Source organism: Gopherus evgoodei, chromosome 3 (assembly GCF_007399415.2).
Source record: "Gopherus evgoodei ecotype Sinaloan lineage chromosome 3, rGopEvg1_v1.p, whole genome shotgun sequence".
Classification (NCBI taxonomy): Eukaryota; Metazoa; Chordata; order Testudines; family Testudinidae; genus Gopherus; species Gopherus evgoodei.
In genome coordinates, this window is record NC_044324.1 from 190,079,160 (window position 1) to 190,098,334 (window position 19,175).

Here is a 19,175-nt window from a genome sequence, read left to right on the forward strand (position 1 = left end):
TTTTCTAGTACTGCAGAACACACAAAAGCTTTGTTCTGGCACTGTTTCCTTCCCTAGCAGGAATGAAATTTAAGCACTTAGGTGAATGAAAAAGTGAAACATTTCTTATTGTTTCATTTATGGTACACTGGGTACAATCAGTGTGGTTGGCATCATAAAAAGCACAGGAGAGGACACAATCTGCCCAATGGAGAAGACAAACAGTTCAGACCGTGCACTAGATTTCTAGAAGATGGATGCATTAGCAGCAGCAGCAGCAGCATTATGTTTTTATATAACGTAACACTTGCTTTGGATGATAGCTGATACATTTTAAATGGTTACTGTTAGGGATGCAAAGATTTCAAGTAGGAATTACCAGTGAAAGGAAATAAAAATTCATCTCAGTCTGATGGATGAGTTTTGGTAGGAAGGCTTAGGGTCTGGCAAGCAAAGCAGAGCTCTGCAAGTGAGAGAGATGGATTCTGTGCCCTGCCATTACCCTTGATGTGCAATCAGGAACAAGTCACCTAATCTTGTTCTCTGTTTCTGATATCATACTTACCTCACAGGAATGTTGCCAGCCTTTAATAAACTGATGTTTGTTAAACACACTGAAATCCTCAGATGGAAAGCACAGTAGAAGTGCAAAGCAAGATTATTATTCACTTCTCTTTGCCTCAGCTGCTTCATTACTGTGGAGATGCCTAACTATTTCAGGATACTGACGCTCAGAAGGCTGCTGTTCTCTCAGCACTACTCACTCCTCCTTTATCACACACACCTTTCTTGAATGGAAAGCAGACAGAACAGGGAAGGAAAGGGTTGCTGGCCGGGGAGCTGTTCCTAGGCAAACCCGGAAGCTTCAAGGGAGGGTATTTCCCCGCACGGGGAACCCCGCGGCGCTGGTTAAGCGGAGGCTTTGCAGGGTTGCAGCTAGAACTTCACTTCCCAACATGCATGCGGAGATCTCTGCACATGCTCAAGGCAGGGAGGGGAGCCCGGCTGTTCCCCAGGCACTGCCAGCCTGGGACTTCCCTCTTGTTGTACCGGAGACACCCAGGCGAAAATGGCTGCGAAGGGCTCCCATTCTTACCTGAAGCTGGAGGGGGAGATCGAGAGGTGCCGGGCGGAGTGTCAGTGGGACAGGTTGCCCGAGCTGGTGAGGCAGCTGCTGCCGCCAGCGGCCAGCCCCCCGCGGAAAGGGGTCGCGGACGCGCAGGACTACGGTGAGTGGGGCTGAGCGGGAGATCGTCGCCTGGCCCCAAGCTGCCCGTGCACAGGGAATCTCTCCGGCCGGCCTGCTGGGGCAGCCCTGGAGCCAGGGGCGCTACTAATTCCTGCCGAGCCCAGCCGCCCGAGCAGGCGTTGCAGTGCAGTGCACAGCTGTGAAGCCAGCCTTCCCAAGCTGTTTGAACGCTGCATTGCTCCCGTGTAAATGTTCCCGAGCACTGACTGTCCTTTCCGCAGCCACTGAAACGTGCCCGGTCCCTGCGGGGCTCACCACCGGGGTGTTGATAGCAATGAGGTTTGTGGGATTTTCGCCCATATTAGCGTACGTGTGTGGAGTTTGTCTCCTGTTTGCAGAATGTGGTCTAAGGGAATCTCTAGGGATAACCAGACTGCAAAAATGTGCCCTGCATCTGTAACCACCCTTTTTTTTGCCAGGAACCCCCCCCCCCCAGCTCTCCAGCGTATTTAGCTGGTTTGATCAGGAAATGGCTAAATTGGAATTGGGAATTGGAGAGTAGCTCATTTGCAGCTTTGGCTGAGTCGAGATATGTCACTTGCAAGCGGAGAAGTGGAGATCCACTTAGTTTTAAAAACTAGAACAAAAACATATATACTGTGGTAGTGCCTTAAAGCCACAACCAAGTTGGGCCTTGTTGTACTAGGTGCTGTACTAACATAGAATAAATGAAGTTTCTGCTCCAAAGAGGTTGAATAGGGGTGGTTTGAGCAGCTGGCCTGCTCTCTTCTGAAGTGTTTACTCCTCCTGTAGAAGGAAATGCTAGAGCAGGAGTGGCAAACTTTTTGGCCCCAGGGCCACTCTGGGGTTGAAAAACTGTCTGGAGGGTCAGGTATGGAAGGCTGTGCCTCCCCAAACACCCTGGTCCCCGCCCCCTATCTGCCACTTCCCACCCCCCTCAGAACCCCTGACCCACTCAACTCCACTCCCGCTCCTTGTTCCCTACCACCTCCCGGGACCCCACCTCCTATCCAACCCCCCTTTCTCCATTCCCTGACTGCCTCCCCCCCAATCTCCACCCCATCCAACCACTCCCTGTCTCCTGACTGCCTCCCGGAACCCCCTGCTCCTTATCCAATCCCCCTTCCCTTACTATGCCACTCAGCAGCAGGAGCTCGCAGCCATGCCACCATGCTGCCAGGGCCGGTGCAACCTATTAGGTGACCTAGGCGGTTGCCTAGGGCGCTGAGATTTTGGGGGTGGCATTTTCTTAGGCAGTGACCGCGGCGGCTGGATCTTCGGCCGCCCTGGTCGCCGCTGGCATTTAGGCGGAGGGAGCTGGGGCAGGGGGGCACGAGGAGGGCTGTCTGCAGCAAGTAAGGGGGGGGTGGCATGCAGGGGAACTCCCTGCCCCAGCTCACCCCTGCCCCGCCTCCTCCCTGAGCACACCATGATTGCTTCACTTCTCCCGCCTCCCAGGCTTGTGGCGCCTAAGTTGATTGGCGCTGCAAGCCTGGGAGGCGGGAGAAGTGAAATGGCAACGGCATGCTCGGGGTGGTGCCTCAGGGTGGGGGCTCAGGGATAGGGGAGGGCGCAAGGTAGAAGTTTTGCCTAGGGCGCGAAACATCTTTGCACTGGCCCCGCACGCTGCCCGGGAGGAGTGGCAGACCAGAGCGCTGGCAGTGTGGCAATCTGAGGCTGTAGGGGAAAGAGGATAGCATGGGAGAGGCCGAGGACTGGCCTTCCCGGCCAGGAGCTCAGGGGCCGAGCAGGACAGTCCCATGGGCCGGATGTGGCCTGCGGGCCATAGTTTGCCCACCTCTGTGCTAGAGGATGTGCTAAGGATCTCACTCTTGAGCAGGACAGACTGTCTGAAAAAGTGGAAAGAGGGAAAATACTCCCAGAAGAGTGAGTAACTGTGTATGTAGTCATGCAATTACAATGATTCACATGTCTTTGTAATGCTGGTCCTGGTACTTGACAACAGGAGGAGCACAGAGACCCAAAATGTGAACCTTCAAGAAAGAGACTAGTCTGCAATCTTAAGGGAAATAATAATTAAAAAAAAGTAAACAAAACTCATGGCAAAATTCAGCACTCCTTTATTCCTATGTCCCACTGATGGAATTAGCGGGCTTTCAGTGATATAGCTCAGGGCAGAAATTGGTTTTACGGTTCTAACTCAGCAAGCATATACCTTGTAAATTATAGATTTGCCCCCTTCTTTTTTCATGCTGCATATCTGAGTGGGGAGGAGACTAGTGGCAGCTAGGATGATTCATTTTGTTTGAACACACATCCTGTTAAAATTTGCTCCCTCAGAATCTTAGAAAAGATCCAGAATGAACTCATCTGCAAATTGCTCTCTAGCATTTGGAAAGATTGTGTGGCTATGTCTATCTTTAGACCACTTTAGACCAGGGGTTCTCGCAACAAAGTTTTTACTGGCCTCACTTACACTTTTTTCTAAAATTATTAAGTTTTTTCCTAAAGTTAATAAAGTAATATGCACATATATATATCAAATCATTGTAATTTATTTATGTAAGGGTTGGGTGTTTTTTTTTGTGCAGACTCAGTAATAAAAATCATGCAGTTATTTCTATTCTTTACTGGACCTAACACAATAGAAATACAAATATGGTGCTTTGCACATACTTGTCTTTTTAATTATTGTTTCTTGTGGCTTTTTTGGTAAAAGTAAATGTCTGCATAACTATTCTGAAGTAAATTTAAAAACGCTTTTACATAATAGAAGTCCAGATAATAATGAAAAACATATATGGGTAGCTTGGATCTGGGGAGGGGAGGGGACAGGAGGCATGGCTGCGGCTGGCCCAGAGCTCCTCTGGGCAGGTCAGGGGACTCAGGGCTTCGGCCAGCATGGAGCTCCTCTGGACAAGTGGCGGGGACACTCAGGGCTTCGGCCCGCCCAGGGCTCCTCCAGCCATACGGGGAGGGATGCTCAGGGCTTCTCCAGGCGGGGGGCTTGTGGCTACAGGCGCATAGGGTCTCGGGACTCCAGCTGCTGGAGGCGGGAGCGCAGGCAGAAGGGGTGCAGTTGGGGGCTAGCTTCCCCAAAGTGGAGCTCCATCCGCTGTCTGTGCGCTTGTCTCTCACCTCCTAACCCCTCACCCGCCGCTCGCCTCCTGTGTCTCTCCTCACCTCCTGCCCGCTGCTTGCCTCCTCACTCCCCAGCCAGAGACACCCCCCTGCCTGCCACGAGAACTCCCGGCTCACTGGTGGCTCACCGCTCACCTCTTCACTCTCCCGCTCACAGCCAGACCCCCCTGCCTACCTCTTCACCCTGCTGCTGGCTCGTCACTCACCTCCCGCCGCCTCACCCCACCCCGGTGTGTGTGTGTTTGCAAGTTCAGGGCCAGAGTGATTTTTATGCTCATTGTTCTTTGATACCAACATTGTAAGAGTTAAGACACAATCTGTATATCTGACATCTCTTCCTCGATCCTCAGCCTGCTAGTTATCTGAGCTCAAATACTACCTGCCGTCTATTCTTAAATAGATAGTTGCCCTAGCCTCTGTTGTGACGGGATCTAAACTGTGGAGGACTTGACCCCTGAAATCCAGCTCATTCTACCACATCTGAAAAAAAAACTATGAAAGTGTGACAATTGTGGATGTTGTATTTTTCTCCCTCTTTTCCGGACCCTCTTAGATCATTTTATTTCAAATGTTTGTAGAGGATGCTCTCTTATTTAAATGTATCATATGTTGCTATGATGTACTAATGCCCTCCACCCCAACCAAAGCATTCAAGGTAGTGTAAGTTATAAATAGCTGATATATTTTTATTATCTATTTTCTGCCAATGTTTTCATCCCATTGGCAGGACACACTGCTTTGTTATAAAATTGTTCATGGGTGGAGTGCTGGGCTACCTTATTAACACCATAATAGACAAAGATTTTGGAATTTGTAAAGATAAGTAAATGATATGGACTCTCTTGCTAAAAATTACTTTTAAGAAACAAAATGAAAAGGACCTGATCCTGTGACTTAATTCATGTAAGTGTACTGGTATCACTATTGAAGTTGATGGGACTATTTGTGTGAGTAAAGTTGATCGCATGCAAAAGTGTTTGCAGGATGGGGCCATAGAGTTCTTCAAAGGCAGTGCCTTTTTGAGCAGGGAAATTGTTTGATGTATTTGGGCTTGTTTTCACAGCTGCAACTCTTTACAAATATATTTTGTTCAGATGTAGAATTAGTAAGACTACAGGCTCCAGGCCTGCAGTTCAGTCTGTGGTGCGGGCCTTTGTATCTATGTGGAGCTGCACTAATTTCACTGGAGCTTTTGCACAGGCACAAGGGTTCACTGTGCGGCTCTGATTGCAGGTGTCAGGGCCAGAATCAGTGGTAAGATTGTTTCTTAATGTATTATTTTTTACTTAAAGGGATAATGTCAAGTTTTATCAGTTTAAAAACTGTCGCTTGCCAAGTCATTGTCACTTGGTAGTTATGAAAGAGACAATCTCTAGTTTCATTTCTCTGACTAAAGAATGAATGAGTGCCAGAGATACAGCATTTTCAACGGTCATATAGTAACAAGGGAGTGTCCCTGCAGTGTGAAAAAAGGTTCTGTAAATAAAAAAATTCTAATATCATGCCTCTGTAGTGTTTTTATAAACTACAGTGTCAGGATGGAATTTTTGTAAAATACTGTGGCAGTTTTTGCTTACAAGTACCGTGTGTGTGTATATATATATATAATTTTATTTACTGTGTATTTTTTTGTTTATTTATATATTTCTGTGGTTTTATAAAGTGATGTATTGACTTCACTGAATGTAAAATGACAATGTGTAGTGATGTGAAGTCTTATTACACAGCAGGACAAAATATAATGTGTGAGCATGCTAAGTCACTCTGATTATTAGGACCTATTTATTAAAAATGTGGATGCAATTGCGACCCTAATATATAAAAGTATTTACTGTGATTGTTCAAATAAATTAGATAATTGTGCGTTCACAGATGGGCAGTTGTGTATCTAATTGACCATTTGCAGATGCAGTAAATGCATTCACAAATTAAGAAAGCAACTGAATGTGGTTTGTAAAAAAAACAAAACAAAACAAAACACCCAAGAAAACTCGGCATTAGTGCCAGATTGCTTTCTAACTATTTTTCTGTGTAGCAAAAATATCATATCTGTAATACTATTAGTGTTTAAGAATTGTCTTGTAAATATTAATTAACAATTAAAAAACATTCTTCCTGCATTCTCTGTGCATTGAAAATTCTCCAGATTTGGAATTTTAAGTGCACGTGCAATTGCAGGCTTGGACCTTTGATTTAAAGGCTTGACCCTTAAATATTAACGTGTTCTTACTAACATTAACACTTACTTCTGTGAGTAATCTCAATGATTTCTTTATTCTGCAAACACTGTGGCATGTGAAACACTTGACGCATATGAACAGTCACGCTGAATGAAGCTACTAAGACTATTTGTAAATTATTCATGTGTGTAACTCTTCATAGGATGGGATCTTACATGTGGTAATAAGAGTTATGCTTGCCCTAATTATTTTGTAGAATCAAGCTCCAAACTTGTCTTTAGTTTAACTGTGGGATTTGGTGGGGGGTTTTTGTTTTTTTTATTTTAGGTTTACAATTATTTTTTTTTTTTTACATATCTGAAACTTGGCATACAGATCTCAACCAATTTTCTGCAGCCAAGGTCCAGATTTAGCAAAGCACTTACACATATAATACATGCTTATACATATGTAAAGTTAAGCATATTTTTAGATGTTAAGCTGAATTTTGACCTAAATTATTAGCTCTTGAAAACAGGGGTTCACAGTGGAAATTTTGAACAGCTGAATTAGTGATGGCAATTCAGTGATGTCTGCTACCAAAGTAAATGCCCACACTTATAATGATATCTTCAGATGAAAGTGGGATTTTTTTTTTTGCCTTTTTTCCCTCTCTTCTTTTTTTGGTAGGAAACTAACATTTCCAATAAGCAGAAGAATATATCGTCTTCTTATACTTACATTTGAACTTCTTAGATAAGGGGGAATATTATATAGTTGGACAAGATTCTCTGTTTGTTTTTCTATCCTAAAATAGATGAGAATACAGCATTATGCGACTTCTCTTATTCCTTCATCTGTCTCTTTCAGTGGACTATGGGAATCTGCTGCTCGCAGAGGCCCTTCTGGAGCAGTGTTTAAAGGAAAACCTTGCCAAAATAAAGGACTCCATTCCATTAATGGAAAAGAATGAGCCAAAAATGAATGAAGCCAAAAAGTATTTGACTGGTATTCTAAACAGAGGAAAATTGCTAGTAAGTATTCTCAGTAGGTGCAAATTGTTATCATGTTGATGCTACTGTGATATAGTTTTTAGACAGAAATACAAAACATCTGCATCATTTATCTGTGGCCACCTGTTCTGTGCTCCTTAACAATGTCATTAATGTACCATTCATTATCTCTTTGCGGTATCTTCAGTTGGAAGAATCCCTTTTTAGGAGTACTAAAGTAAATGATGTGGTCATTTACTGATACACTTAAACATTTTTCTGACAATCATTTGCTACATTATTAGACACATCATGCTTATGTAACTTGCTTTGAAGGATTGAAAATAACACTAGTCTGAAATACTGGACTTGTTACAGTCTATTTTAGGGCCTAATTTTGTGAATGTTGCAGAAGGCCCTCATTTTGCATTTATTTCAATGTATTTTTAGGTACTTGGGCAAAGGTTTTCAAAAGTGACTGGTGCTTTCCCTCTTATTAGTTATTTAGGTTTCACTGCCTTGGCACTTGCAACGTCATCATCCTGTTAGTTCTCTGTTCGTCCACAGAACCTTTCTGAGAAAAATGGGGAGACGACTTAAATTTCAGTGTTAAAACTGAAGAAGTTAAAAACAAAACAAAGAAACAAAACCCTCAGACCTTCTGGGCCTTGTTTATACATCAGAGACACAATGAAGGTCACAAACCAGTTACTGTTCTTTTGCAGGGCACTTAAATTTCCAATAGGTCACATAAACTGACTGTGTATTAGACTTGCCTGTCTTTATTGTTAGTATGTGCGCACTGTAGTGGGGTACAGAGGGGCCCTGCATTCCCTGTGGTCCAGAGCTACTTGGGGAGTGAGAAGCATAAACAAATTAGCTCCTCTCATTCCCCCATCAGGCATGCATATCCCTGGCCCTGTCTGCCCAGGGGGGCTGCAGGAAGCACAGAGTTACTGTGACTCTGGGGCTCCACTCTTCCCTGTGTCATGCCAGCTGGGGTAGGGAAAGAAGGCTGGAAATGGATTTCCGTTCTTAAATTTGAAAAGAGGAAACCTCATTTGGGACTCATTAGGAATCACTGGGGGTATCGCTGTAGTGGGCTTGCCACAGGGCAGGTGGAGCAGTGCCCCGCTAGGAAAAATAGAAACAAATCCTGTGTAAAATCAGTGACACTATCCCAGTTCTATATGCTGTCCACAACTGCTAGTGCAATAGAATAGCTCTACCAGATCCATGTGAGGGTATCAACTCTGGTGCCCCCATGTTCTAGGTTCCAGAACAGGGCTTCAGAGCAGTTTTTGACACTTTATTACCCACTGATCTCAGACTTAAAAGCATGAGCCTAAGACAGGAGTCTTTGTCTGCCAACTGTGTTCCACGCCTAGCTTTTGAGAGTTAACTACAGGGGAAGCCAGCAGTATTGAGACTAGAAATGTAGTGCTGAAAGGGACCTCGAGAGGTCATGAGGGCCAGCCCCCTGTGCTGAGATGGGACCAAGTATACCTACACCATTCCTAACAGATTTTCTTGATTTTTTTGCTTTATGTCTAACACAGTTTTCTCTGAGGTAATGTTCTTTTGCTCGCCACATATCTCACCACAGAAAAATCTTTATTTTTCCAGCCTAAATATATGACTGAAGCAGTGTTGATCCTTGGGAAGCTCCATTATGTGGAGGGATCCTACAGGGATGCAGTCAGCATGTATGTCAGAGCAAGAATTGATGACCTCTCCATAGAAAATGAACCTTTGTACCATCTGCGCCTGGTGACTGAAGCATTTGTTATCAAAGGTAATAGGCTGTAAATGTATCTTAGAAGTAGTTACATATTTAGGCTGGGATTTTCAGAAGCGCTCAGCACTGGCCGCACTCTGCTCCCAATTAAGTCAGAGGGAGTCTTGCCACTCATTTTAGTGCAATGGGTCTTAAACTTTTGTACTGGTGACCCCTTTCACATCGCAAACTTCTGAGTGTGACCTCCCCCCCATAAATTAAACACACTGTTTAATATATTTAACTCCAATATATATACTGGAGGCAAGCAGGGTTTGGGGTGGAGGTTGACGGCTCGCGACCTCCCATGTAATGACCTTGCGACCCCCTGAGGGGTCCTGACCTCCAGTTTGAGAATCCTTGTTTTAGTGGCAGCAGAGTTAAGATGTGCTGAACCCTTTTTTTAAAATTCCACCAGTAATGCCTATTTAGTTTCTATAATATCTATGAGATGTATATTTTAATCTTAGTCCATACGTTGTAAACTTGACTGACTTACAAAAAGAAGTTAGGAAATATTAGAGCAGGTAAGGAATGTTGTAGTAATAGTGGCCTTGATTCAGCGATGCAGTTAAAGTTTAAATTAAGTGCATGTTTGAGTGCTTTGCTGAATTGGGGGCATATGGTTTTCTTTACAAGGAAGGAAACGACATATACGCACAAACTTTGAGTGACCTACATAAAATAGTTAATACAACCTCGCCAAGTTTTAAAATGTGAACTGACATAATATGTGTTTTCAAGGTGGCTACCATATTGTTGCAATGCATGCCACATACTATCAGATCTCTTATATACAAACAGCAGTCTCTCCTTTTTTTCTTTATTTTGTTTTAATTATCCAGATCTGTTTGAGAGACCTTATTGAAAACAGCACCTACCATTAGCAAAACTGCATGTAATTTTTGAAAGTGAAAAAAACTGTTGACTGATGAAAACAAACAAGCTCTGTAATCTTCTCCTTTAGTTGCTTTCAGTTCTTTTATAAATGTTGCTAAAATATTGCTATCTATCTACTGCTTTCTACTCTTTTCAGCATTTCCGCCAGCTTGTTAGGTGAATGAGAACTCTGTGATGATCAGATATCCTCAACTGGTATGTAAAAAGAAAAAAACAAACCAACCCAAACCCTGTTTGAATGTGCCGTTAGCACTGATAGTGATTTGGATGTGTGTCATGATCTCACACAGTCATAGCATTCTGCTTTTTGAAAACCTGTTTGTTGTGCTTCTTTGCTGGCTTTGGATTTCTTTTCTGTGGGCATTGGATGAGTCTGCTGTGGTAGTGAGCTTTTACATATTGTAACTGATTTGATTTGTAATTTGCACTTACTCCTTTTGTTGAGAGAAGAGGGGAGGACTGGTTAAAAGCTACTGATATGTGTATTAGTGTTTCCAAGAGCAACTAAAGGCCCAATCTAAAGCCCTTTGAACTCCATTAAGTCTTTCCATTTACTTGAATGGGCATTGGATCAGGCCTTGTATTAGCTACAGAACTTATTGTAATGTGTGCATATAAACATACCGAAAAGCATTGCTTTTTAGGGCCTGAGCCAGTGAGGTGGTGTACTCCCCATCCCCTGCTGATGCCACAGGAAGGTGAGGTAGGTTTGTGCCTTGCCGGATCAGGTCTCGTCTCTTGCTAATGTTCCATGTTTCTAAGTATGAAGATTCATGATGGTTTTTCCTTTTGGTTTGATGTGTGTGTGAAATTCAAGAAACATGTCACCTGTGCTACGTCATTTCCACTCTTCTCATTTTCCCCTCTGATTTATGAGATTAATCTAGAAGCCAGAAGCATATAGGCCTCTCAGAATTCAGTTCTGTTCTTTCATCATACATTTCGGACAGATAAAAGAATCCTGATCGAGACTTAGCCCAGCTAAATTTGTTGAGAAAACACAGCTTTCCCACTTCCTATTATTATTCTGATGATGAATGATTTGTATTACTAGTATTTTTGTACTTGCTCACAGAGCAATGAAACCCTCTTATATTTATTTAGTAGTATGCATAAAATTATACAACAGTGAGTTTCTGCATGGATTCATTCTGCAGGGCAGAATAAGGAGAGTTGTCCTTTATTTAAAAACAAACAAACCTGTAGCTCCAAAATGAAGTTTACTGGATATTTTTTCTTCCTTTTGCAAATCTCTGGACATAAATGGCCAGATCTTCAGTTGGTTATTAATTGGCTTAATTCCATTAACTTCACTGGAACTACTTCTCAGCTGGTTTAAATTGGATCTGGTCCAAAGTAATTTTCAGTTAGCACTGACCATAGGTCCTTGCTTATTGTGAAAACTGGTTTAGAAAACAATCCAAATCAGTCTGAACCCACAAAGTCTTCCTTTCAGAATAGAACCTACTCTACTTCTTCTTCTTCTTCTTTTCTTTTCTTTTTATAAGGTTTGGATGAGGCATTAAATGTACAGTCAGTTACCTTCCCTCTCTACCCAGAACTCGTTACACAGTCAAGAAAACACCCTTTAATAACAACGTTTTAAAAGATGACCCTGCAGCACCACTGCTTTTATTGTTCGAAGCCAGTTCTACACCAGCAGAGTTTTTTCACTAAAAGTTTTGTCGACGATCAAAAAACGCTTAAAAGAAAATTGTTATTGCCTGTTCATACTGTCTTCCTTTGTTGGCAGAACGCGTCCATACTTGGGGCAGTAGCATCGACAGTGAGAGCAAAACATTGCGGGTAGCTATCCCACGGTTCAGCTCTCCACCTTCCACTGCTGGATCTTGTGGAAAGGAAGAGTGGATCGCAGAGCATCATGGGTCAGGGTTCAATGTCCCATGATTCATTGCTTTCCATCCCAGGAGTCCATGTTCTTCCATCTTCAGTTTGCGGCATTTTTCAACGTCCCTTGTTTTCTGTTTACCTCACCAACTGTGTCTGAAAGAATGGATCCTGCATCACAGTCAAATGCTCTATTAAGTGTCAGTAACACATTGTGAATTGCTGTGTAGTTAATTGTAAAGTTCTGAACTCAGTGGGATTCACAGTTGTGTGACGTGCTGTCTGATATTGATAGGAGCAACATTCGATTCCTTTTAGCATTCATGGAGCAGCTGCACAAAGTGGATTGTTGCTTTTGGACTCAAGAACCTAGCCCAGAGTGGTGGGATGGTATCATTATGCAGGTCTGGGATGATGAGTAGTGGCTGCAGAACTTTCGGAGGAGAAAAGCCCCCTTTTGGAACAGTTTGCTGAGCTTACCTCATCCCTGTGGTGCAGGGATGCCCAAATGAGAGCTACCCTTTTGGTGGAGAAGGGCATGGCAATCGCAGTGTGGAAGCTGGCAACTCCAAACCGCTACTGGCTGGTGACAAATCAGTTCGGCATCGGAAAGTTGACTGTTGGGGCTGTGTTAACACAAGTGTGCAGGGCCATTAATAGCATCCTGCTACGAATGACTGTGACTCTTGGTAATGTATGTGAAATAGCCGATGGCTTTGCAGAAATGGGTTTCCCTAACTGTGGAACGGTGACATATGGCACGCATGTTCCAATTTTGGCACCGAACTACCTTGTGATGGAGTACTTCTCCATGGTGTTGCAGGCGCTTGTGGACCACTGCAGTCGTTTCACTGACATCAGTGTGAGATGGTCTGAAAAGGTGATGACACATGTATAAGTAGGAACACTAGCCTATACAGAATGCTGCAAGCATGGGCTATCTTTCCAGACCAAAAGATTACAGTAGGGGATGTTGAAATGCACATAGTGATCCTGGAAGACCTGGCATACCCCTTATGAAGCCTTACACAGGAAACTTAGATAGCACTAAGGAGCGTTCAACAATAGGTTGAATAGGTGTGGGATACCCTTGAAATGCACGTTTGGTAGATGAAAGGCGTGCTCGTGATGCCTTTACGGCAGGTTAGACCTTAAAGAGGATAATATTCCCATGGTTGTTGCTGTATGTTGCATGTTACTCAATATTTGTGAAGACATGGATGAAAAGTTTGCTCGGGTGGGCTGCTGAGGCAGAACACCTGGCTGCGGCTTTTGAGCAGCCAGATACCAGGGCTATGAGAGGACACAGTGGGAAGCAATTCAAATCTGGGAAGCTTTGAGGCAACACTTTGAAGATGAGAATCAGTAATGTATGTGTCTATGCTCTGGACTACAATGCTTAGTGAAATCGAGTTTTGCTAGGGAGCACCTGTGATTTTTATGGCCTGGGATTCAGTGTAAGCAAATGATTTAACTGCTTGCTTGTTTTTGCTGCCATGTGCTGTCACAGTTTGCTGGAAACAAATAGTTCTTATCATTCAAAAACCGTTGCTTTTATTGCACAAAAAACTACGCCACACACGCGCGCGCACACAAAATTGCTAGTGAGAGAGGAGGTACCAGGGAGGGCTGACTTTCAGAACTGTGCACAAGTCCAGCTCTCATTTGAAAAGGTGTCTGTGGGGGTGGAGTGAACGTGAAAGCGAGAAGTCCCAAACAGGGGAAAGCAGTTTGTGGATGGCGTTTGGGAAAGCATGAGAAAGAGTTCTGAATATGCTGAAGAGGAGAGCAGGCATAAGAACGGCCGTACCGGATCAGACCAAAGGTTCATCTAGCCCAGTATCCTGTCTACTGACAGTGGCCAATGCCAAGTGCCCCAAAGTGAGTAAACCTAACAGGCAATGATCAAGTGATCTCTCTCCTGCCATCCATCTCAATCCTCTGACGAACAGAGGCTAGGGACACCATTCCTTACCCATCCTGGCTAATAGCCATTTATGGACTTAACCACCATGAATGTATCCAGTTTCCTTTTAAATGCTGTTATAGTCGCCTCTTTTCCAAGCTGAAAAGTCCTAGCCTCTTTAATCTTTCCTCATATGGGACCCTCTCCAAACCCCTAATCATTTTAGTTGCCCTTTTCTGAACCTTTTCTAGTGCCAGTATATCTTTTTTGAGATGAGGAGACCACATGTGTACTCAGTATTTGAGATGTGGGCGTACCATTGATTTAATAAGGGCAATAATATATTCTCAGTCTTATTCTCTATCCCCTTTTTAATGATTCCTAACATCCCGTTTGCTTTTTTGACTGCCTCTGCACACTACGTGGACATCTTCAGAGAACTATCCATGATGACTCCAAGATCTTTTTCCTGACTCATTCTAGCTAAATTAGCCCCCTTCATATTGTATAGTTGGGGTTATTTTTTCCAATGTGCATTACTTGACATTTATCCACATTAAATTTCATTTGCCATTTTCTTGCCCAATCATTTAGTTTTGTGAGATCTTTTTGAAGTTCTTCACAGTCTGCTTTGGTCTTCACTGTCTTGAGCAGTTTAGTATCATCTGCAAACTTTGCCACCTCACTGTTTACCGCTTTCTCCAGATCATTTATGAATAAGTTGAATAGGATTGGTCCGAGGACTGACCCTTGGGGAACACCACTAGTTACCCCTCTCCATTCTGAGAATTTACCATTAATTGCTTCCCTTGTTCCCTGTCTTTTAACTAGTTCTCTTCCATGAAAGGACCTTCCATTTTATCCCATGACAGCTTAATTTACATAAGAGCCTTTGGTGAGGGACCTTGTCAAAGGCTTTCTGGAAATCTAAGAACACTATGTATACTGGATTCCCCTTGTCCACATGTTTGTTGACCCCTTCAAAGAACTCTAATAGATTAGTAAGACACAATTTCCCTTTACAGAAACCATGTTGACTATTGCTCAACAGTTTATGTTTTTCTATGTGTCTGACAATTTTATTCTTAACTATTGTTTCGACTAATTTGCCCGGTACCGGCGTTAGACTTACCGGTCTGTAATTTCCGGGATCACCTCTAGAGCCCTTTTTAAATATTGGCGTTACATTAGCTAACTTCCAGTTATTGGGTACAGAAGCCGATTTAAAGGACAGGTTACAAACCTTAGTTAATAGTTCTGCAACTTCACATTTGAGTTCTTTCAGAACTCTTGGGTGAATGCATGCATCTGTGTACTCTGGAGGGTTATGAGGGATTGTAGGATGTCAGTTTGCTTCTCCATAACTTTAATCATCCTCTCCGTTGCATCCCTAGAGTAGGTCTCATTTTCTATTCTGTCCTAGCTTGATTTTCCTCCATTGCCTGCGTTCCCTGTTTTCTGCATCTGAGCATTGCATGACCTCCTGGAACACATCTTCCTTTCTCCGTCTTGGTCACTTTCTTATCAGGTGGAGGTGCTCCGATGGTGTGTAGGGTGTGCCTCTAAAGGGCACATCTGCAGAAGCACAAAGAACGATACACAGATGCATGATTGTTAAGTACACGCACAGCACTGAAACAGTATAGTAAAATACACCTCTACTAACATACCAGTCACTTTCTCACTGACCCTTGACAAGCACACGTGCCAGGGAACATTTCAAGCATGGTGAGTTTACTCTGCGGTGGAGGGCATTCTAAATTGGGGGAAAAACAATATGAAAGGGTCAAGGGGCAATATTCTAAATTTTCCTACCCTTTTCCACAGACGATGGGTCATTGTAGCAGATATCTCACTTCTGAGAGTAAGCAAGGAAGCAATGGGGCATCTACTACACGCTTGTGGCTTCTATCCCAATCCCTATGCTTCCCGCCTGTGTGCTGTTTTGGTCCCTGCACAAGTGATTGCAGAATGGTGCGGGAAAGTTTCCTTCAATGGAGAAAAGAACAAAGCAGCTCTGCCAAGGAACCTTTGGCAGAGGATTGGCAAGTACGTCCAGGAAAGTTTCCTAGAGATCTCTGGAGGATTCCCATGAAATCTCCGTGTGCATCAACACTCTGTTCTGCCAAACTGCTTAGCTGCACGGGAAAATGCCCAGCACATAGAAACACAGCCAGCCTTCTACATTTCTATGGCCTCAACCCACCTCTGTACTTTGCAAAGCAGAACCACTTACCACGGGTCTCCTCTCCTGCTTCTTGCTTGCCAAAGTGTGACTGCCAAGACTGGCTGGACACCTCCAGAGTGGAGAACAGCTCCTGACTGGACGCACCACCAGGTGACCCTGCTGTGGGCTGTACATCATTGTCTGCCTCCACCTCTTAATCAATGATTTAGTCCTCTGGGTTAGGTCCACTTTCTGCCGGCTCCAGCCCTGCTGAAGTATCCATGGAGCTCTTGGTGGTGGAGGTGGGGTTGCCGTCGAGGATAGTGTCCAACTCCTTATGAAAATGGCAGGTCTAGGACAGCACTCGGGTGACAGTTTGCCTCCCTTGCCTTCTGGTACGCCTGCCTTAGCTCCTTGATCTTTTTTCTGCACTGCAGCATGTCCTGATCATAGCCTTTTTCTCACAAGCTTTGAGAAATCTGCCAGTAGGCATCAAAATTTCTATGGCTAGAGCGCAGCTGGGAGGACTGCACAGCCTCCTCTCCCCAGATTCTGAGCAGAACCAGCAGCTTCACATTGATCTAAGCAGGAGAGGATTTTCTGCCTTGAGCCACCATTGTCAGCTGGGGAGATGTGATGTGAGCTCTCCATGCTGAGCAAACAAAGTGGAATTTCCAAAATTCCCAGGGCTTTCAGGGAGGAGGGGCGGACAGTTGCTTGCCTGTGGAGTAGTGGACTTGGAACTGCTGACCAGAGCGGTCAGGGTGGGCATTGCGGGACACCTTCTGGAGGCCAATTACAGCAATAAAATCAAGCATGGTATCTACATGGCACTTTGGCAGCAAAAGTTTTGCATAAAAAGTCCTGTCTCTTTCATTGAAATGGTTTTATTTTGTCGCTGAAATTGAGGAGTTTTGCCAAAAGTGGCATTGCAGTGTGTACACCTCTGTTTTGTCACCAAAAGCTGCCTTTTCACGAAAAAACTCTGCAGGGTATTATCTGTTACTAGCATTGTTGCATGTACCTTAAGTTGGAACTGACATGATGCATTCTCTGTGCAGTAGTGTTGTAGCTGTGACAGCCCCAGGAAATTAGAGAGACAAGGTGGGTGAGGTAATATTTTTTTATTGGACTAATTTCTGTTGGTGAGAGAGACAAGCTTTTAAGCTACACAGAGCTCTTCTTGAAGTTTGGGGAACAGTGTCACAGCTAAATACAAGGTGGAAGAGATTGCTTAGGGTAAGTAGTTAACACATATTTCAAGGGACTATGGACAGTAAAGAGGCCCTTTAACACCCCTACAGTCAGAAAGAGGAGAGAAAGGTGGAGGGTAGGGTAGCAGGGAAACAGGCCTTCACCTTGAACGGTCCCTTGAAATATGTTAACTATTTGTACTACACAATATGTTCCACCTTGTATTTAGCTGTGACACTAACTAAGTTTCCCAGGTCTGAAGAAGAGCTCAGAGCCAAGCTTTTGAGTTTACATGTTCAGCAAATGAAGTTGGTCCAGTAAAAAGTATTACCTCGGCCACTTGGTCTCTGTGACGCATTCTGGTATTTCTGAGTTGGGGAATTTATTACAAAGTGGGACATTGCAGTGCAGGCTCTAATGCAATCAAAATTATGATGATGGGAGGAAGTAGGATCAGGCTGAGGGACATTTGGCTTTTTCCATTTGGAACAAACATATAATGTGATGGGGAAAAAGCTGATTTGAAGCGGGACTGGGCTATCTGGCTTTTTTTTTTCTTCCTGTGTCTGGTGTTCTGAGACCCAGGGTATATCTACACTAAAAACTTAAGTCCGCCTATATTAGGTCTATTTACAGCCACCTCAGTAGTTACTGCAGTGGTGCATATCCACACTGTGCTCCTTGGAGCGCTTCCACTGACCTAAGAAGGGCAGTGTGGGGAGCTGAGAGCCCAGTCTCTCAACTCCACTTCCAGCTCCCTGCTGGGAGCCTGGCTGCCTCCTGGGCTCCAGGCGAGCTGCCCTCCTTCTCCCTCCCCTCCCCAGCTCCTCGTTCCATGCCAGGAGCTGGGAAGGAAAAGGGGGAAAACTGTCTGGGCTTCTTGCCCTGGCTCTCAGCCGGGAGCGGGGCGCCCGCTGCCCAGCTCTCCAGGGAAGCAGGGCGTAGCTGGGCTCTAGCTGCCTGCCTTTCTTGTCAATCAGAGCCGTGAAATTGAAGGAAAGCTAACGGTTGATGTAAGTAACAGCGTCCACACAGACACTGAGTTGCCCTAACTACACCAACATAAGCCCTGTGCCTTTTGTGGAGTGGAATTATTATGTCGGTGTAGTAGGGCGCCTATATTGGCAGGACAAAGCTGTCATTTAGACACTGACCTAATTAGGTCAAGGTAATCTGCCTTATGTCGACCTAACTATGTAGTGTAGGCCAGGCCCCAGTCAAAACAAGCAAGTAAATGTCAATTTGCAATGTAACTTTACAACAGATGTCTCCTCAGTGTACTAGCTGGAGCAGATCTGCATGGATTCCTGTCTTGTCTTGTGGATAAATGCATTTGTAGGGAAACTTTCAGAGCAGGTTCTCGGCCTTGACTTGTAAAATCTAGGCAGGACTCTCAACATATCTAGATTCCAGTTTCTATTGTGGCCTACACTTAAAGGGAAACTGAAATGCTCTTAAAATGAACAAACCTCAGATAATTTAAGATCCCACATCCCTAATAAGAGTAAACTTTCCAATGATCTCTTTTGTGTTAAAGTGTGTTTAGTTATGGAAATCAGTTACTTGAGTTAATAGATCACTTTTCCTAGAGTTGCTAACGTTGTATTTCAAAAATAAGGAACTATATTCTTACCACCCTCGGTCCACCTCTCCTCCCATTATTATTATTATTATTATTATTTATTATCATTATCATCATCATCATCTCTTATTATAATAGCTAATAAGCAGTACTCACCTACCTTTGCCAGGGGTCTTCCTTGCTGCTTTTTGCAGCACTCAGCAACTCCCTATCTTGTTGTACAGAGATAAAAAAATAAGGGACATTGCTTCTAATAAGTGTCACTGACTCTTGAAGTATTGTGAACAGTGCAGCTCCCTGCACTGTGCAGCTGTTAATGATGACAGTGATACTTACCATGAATATACATCTTCAAGTGC

The 19,175-nt window shown here is 44.0% G+C and overlaps 1 protein-coding gene across 5 annotated transcripts in view; it reads left to right on the forward strand.

Annotated features, from left to right (window-relative positions):
* TTC7A (tetratricopeptide repeat domain 7A) overlaps positions 1 to 19,175 on the forward strand; it is a 302,921-nt gene that overhangs the window by 8,831 nt on the left and 274,915 nt on the right. Inside the window, exons 1-3 of one of the 5 annotated variants that reach the window (XM_030557708.1) lie at positions 924 to 1,208; positions 7,321 to 7,484; positions 9,069 to 9,237. In XM_030557708.1, the coding sequence (XP_030413568.1) occupies positions 1,049 to 1,208; positions 7,321 to 7,484; positions 9,069 to 9,237 (493 nt within the window). In that variant the 5' untranslated portion in view covers positions 924 to 1,048. Of the gene's footprint in view, positions 1 to 923; positions 1,209 to 1,476; positions 1,508 to 7,320; positions 7,485 to 9,068; positions 9,238 to 10,255; positions 10,315 to 19,175 lie in introns of those variants that run through there. The other 4 variants (XM_030557707.1, XM_030557710.1, XM_030557709.1 and 1 more) reach the window with 4 other exon arrangements.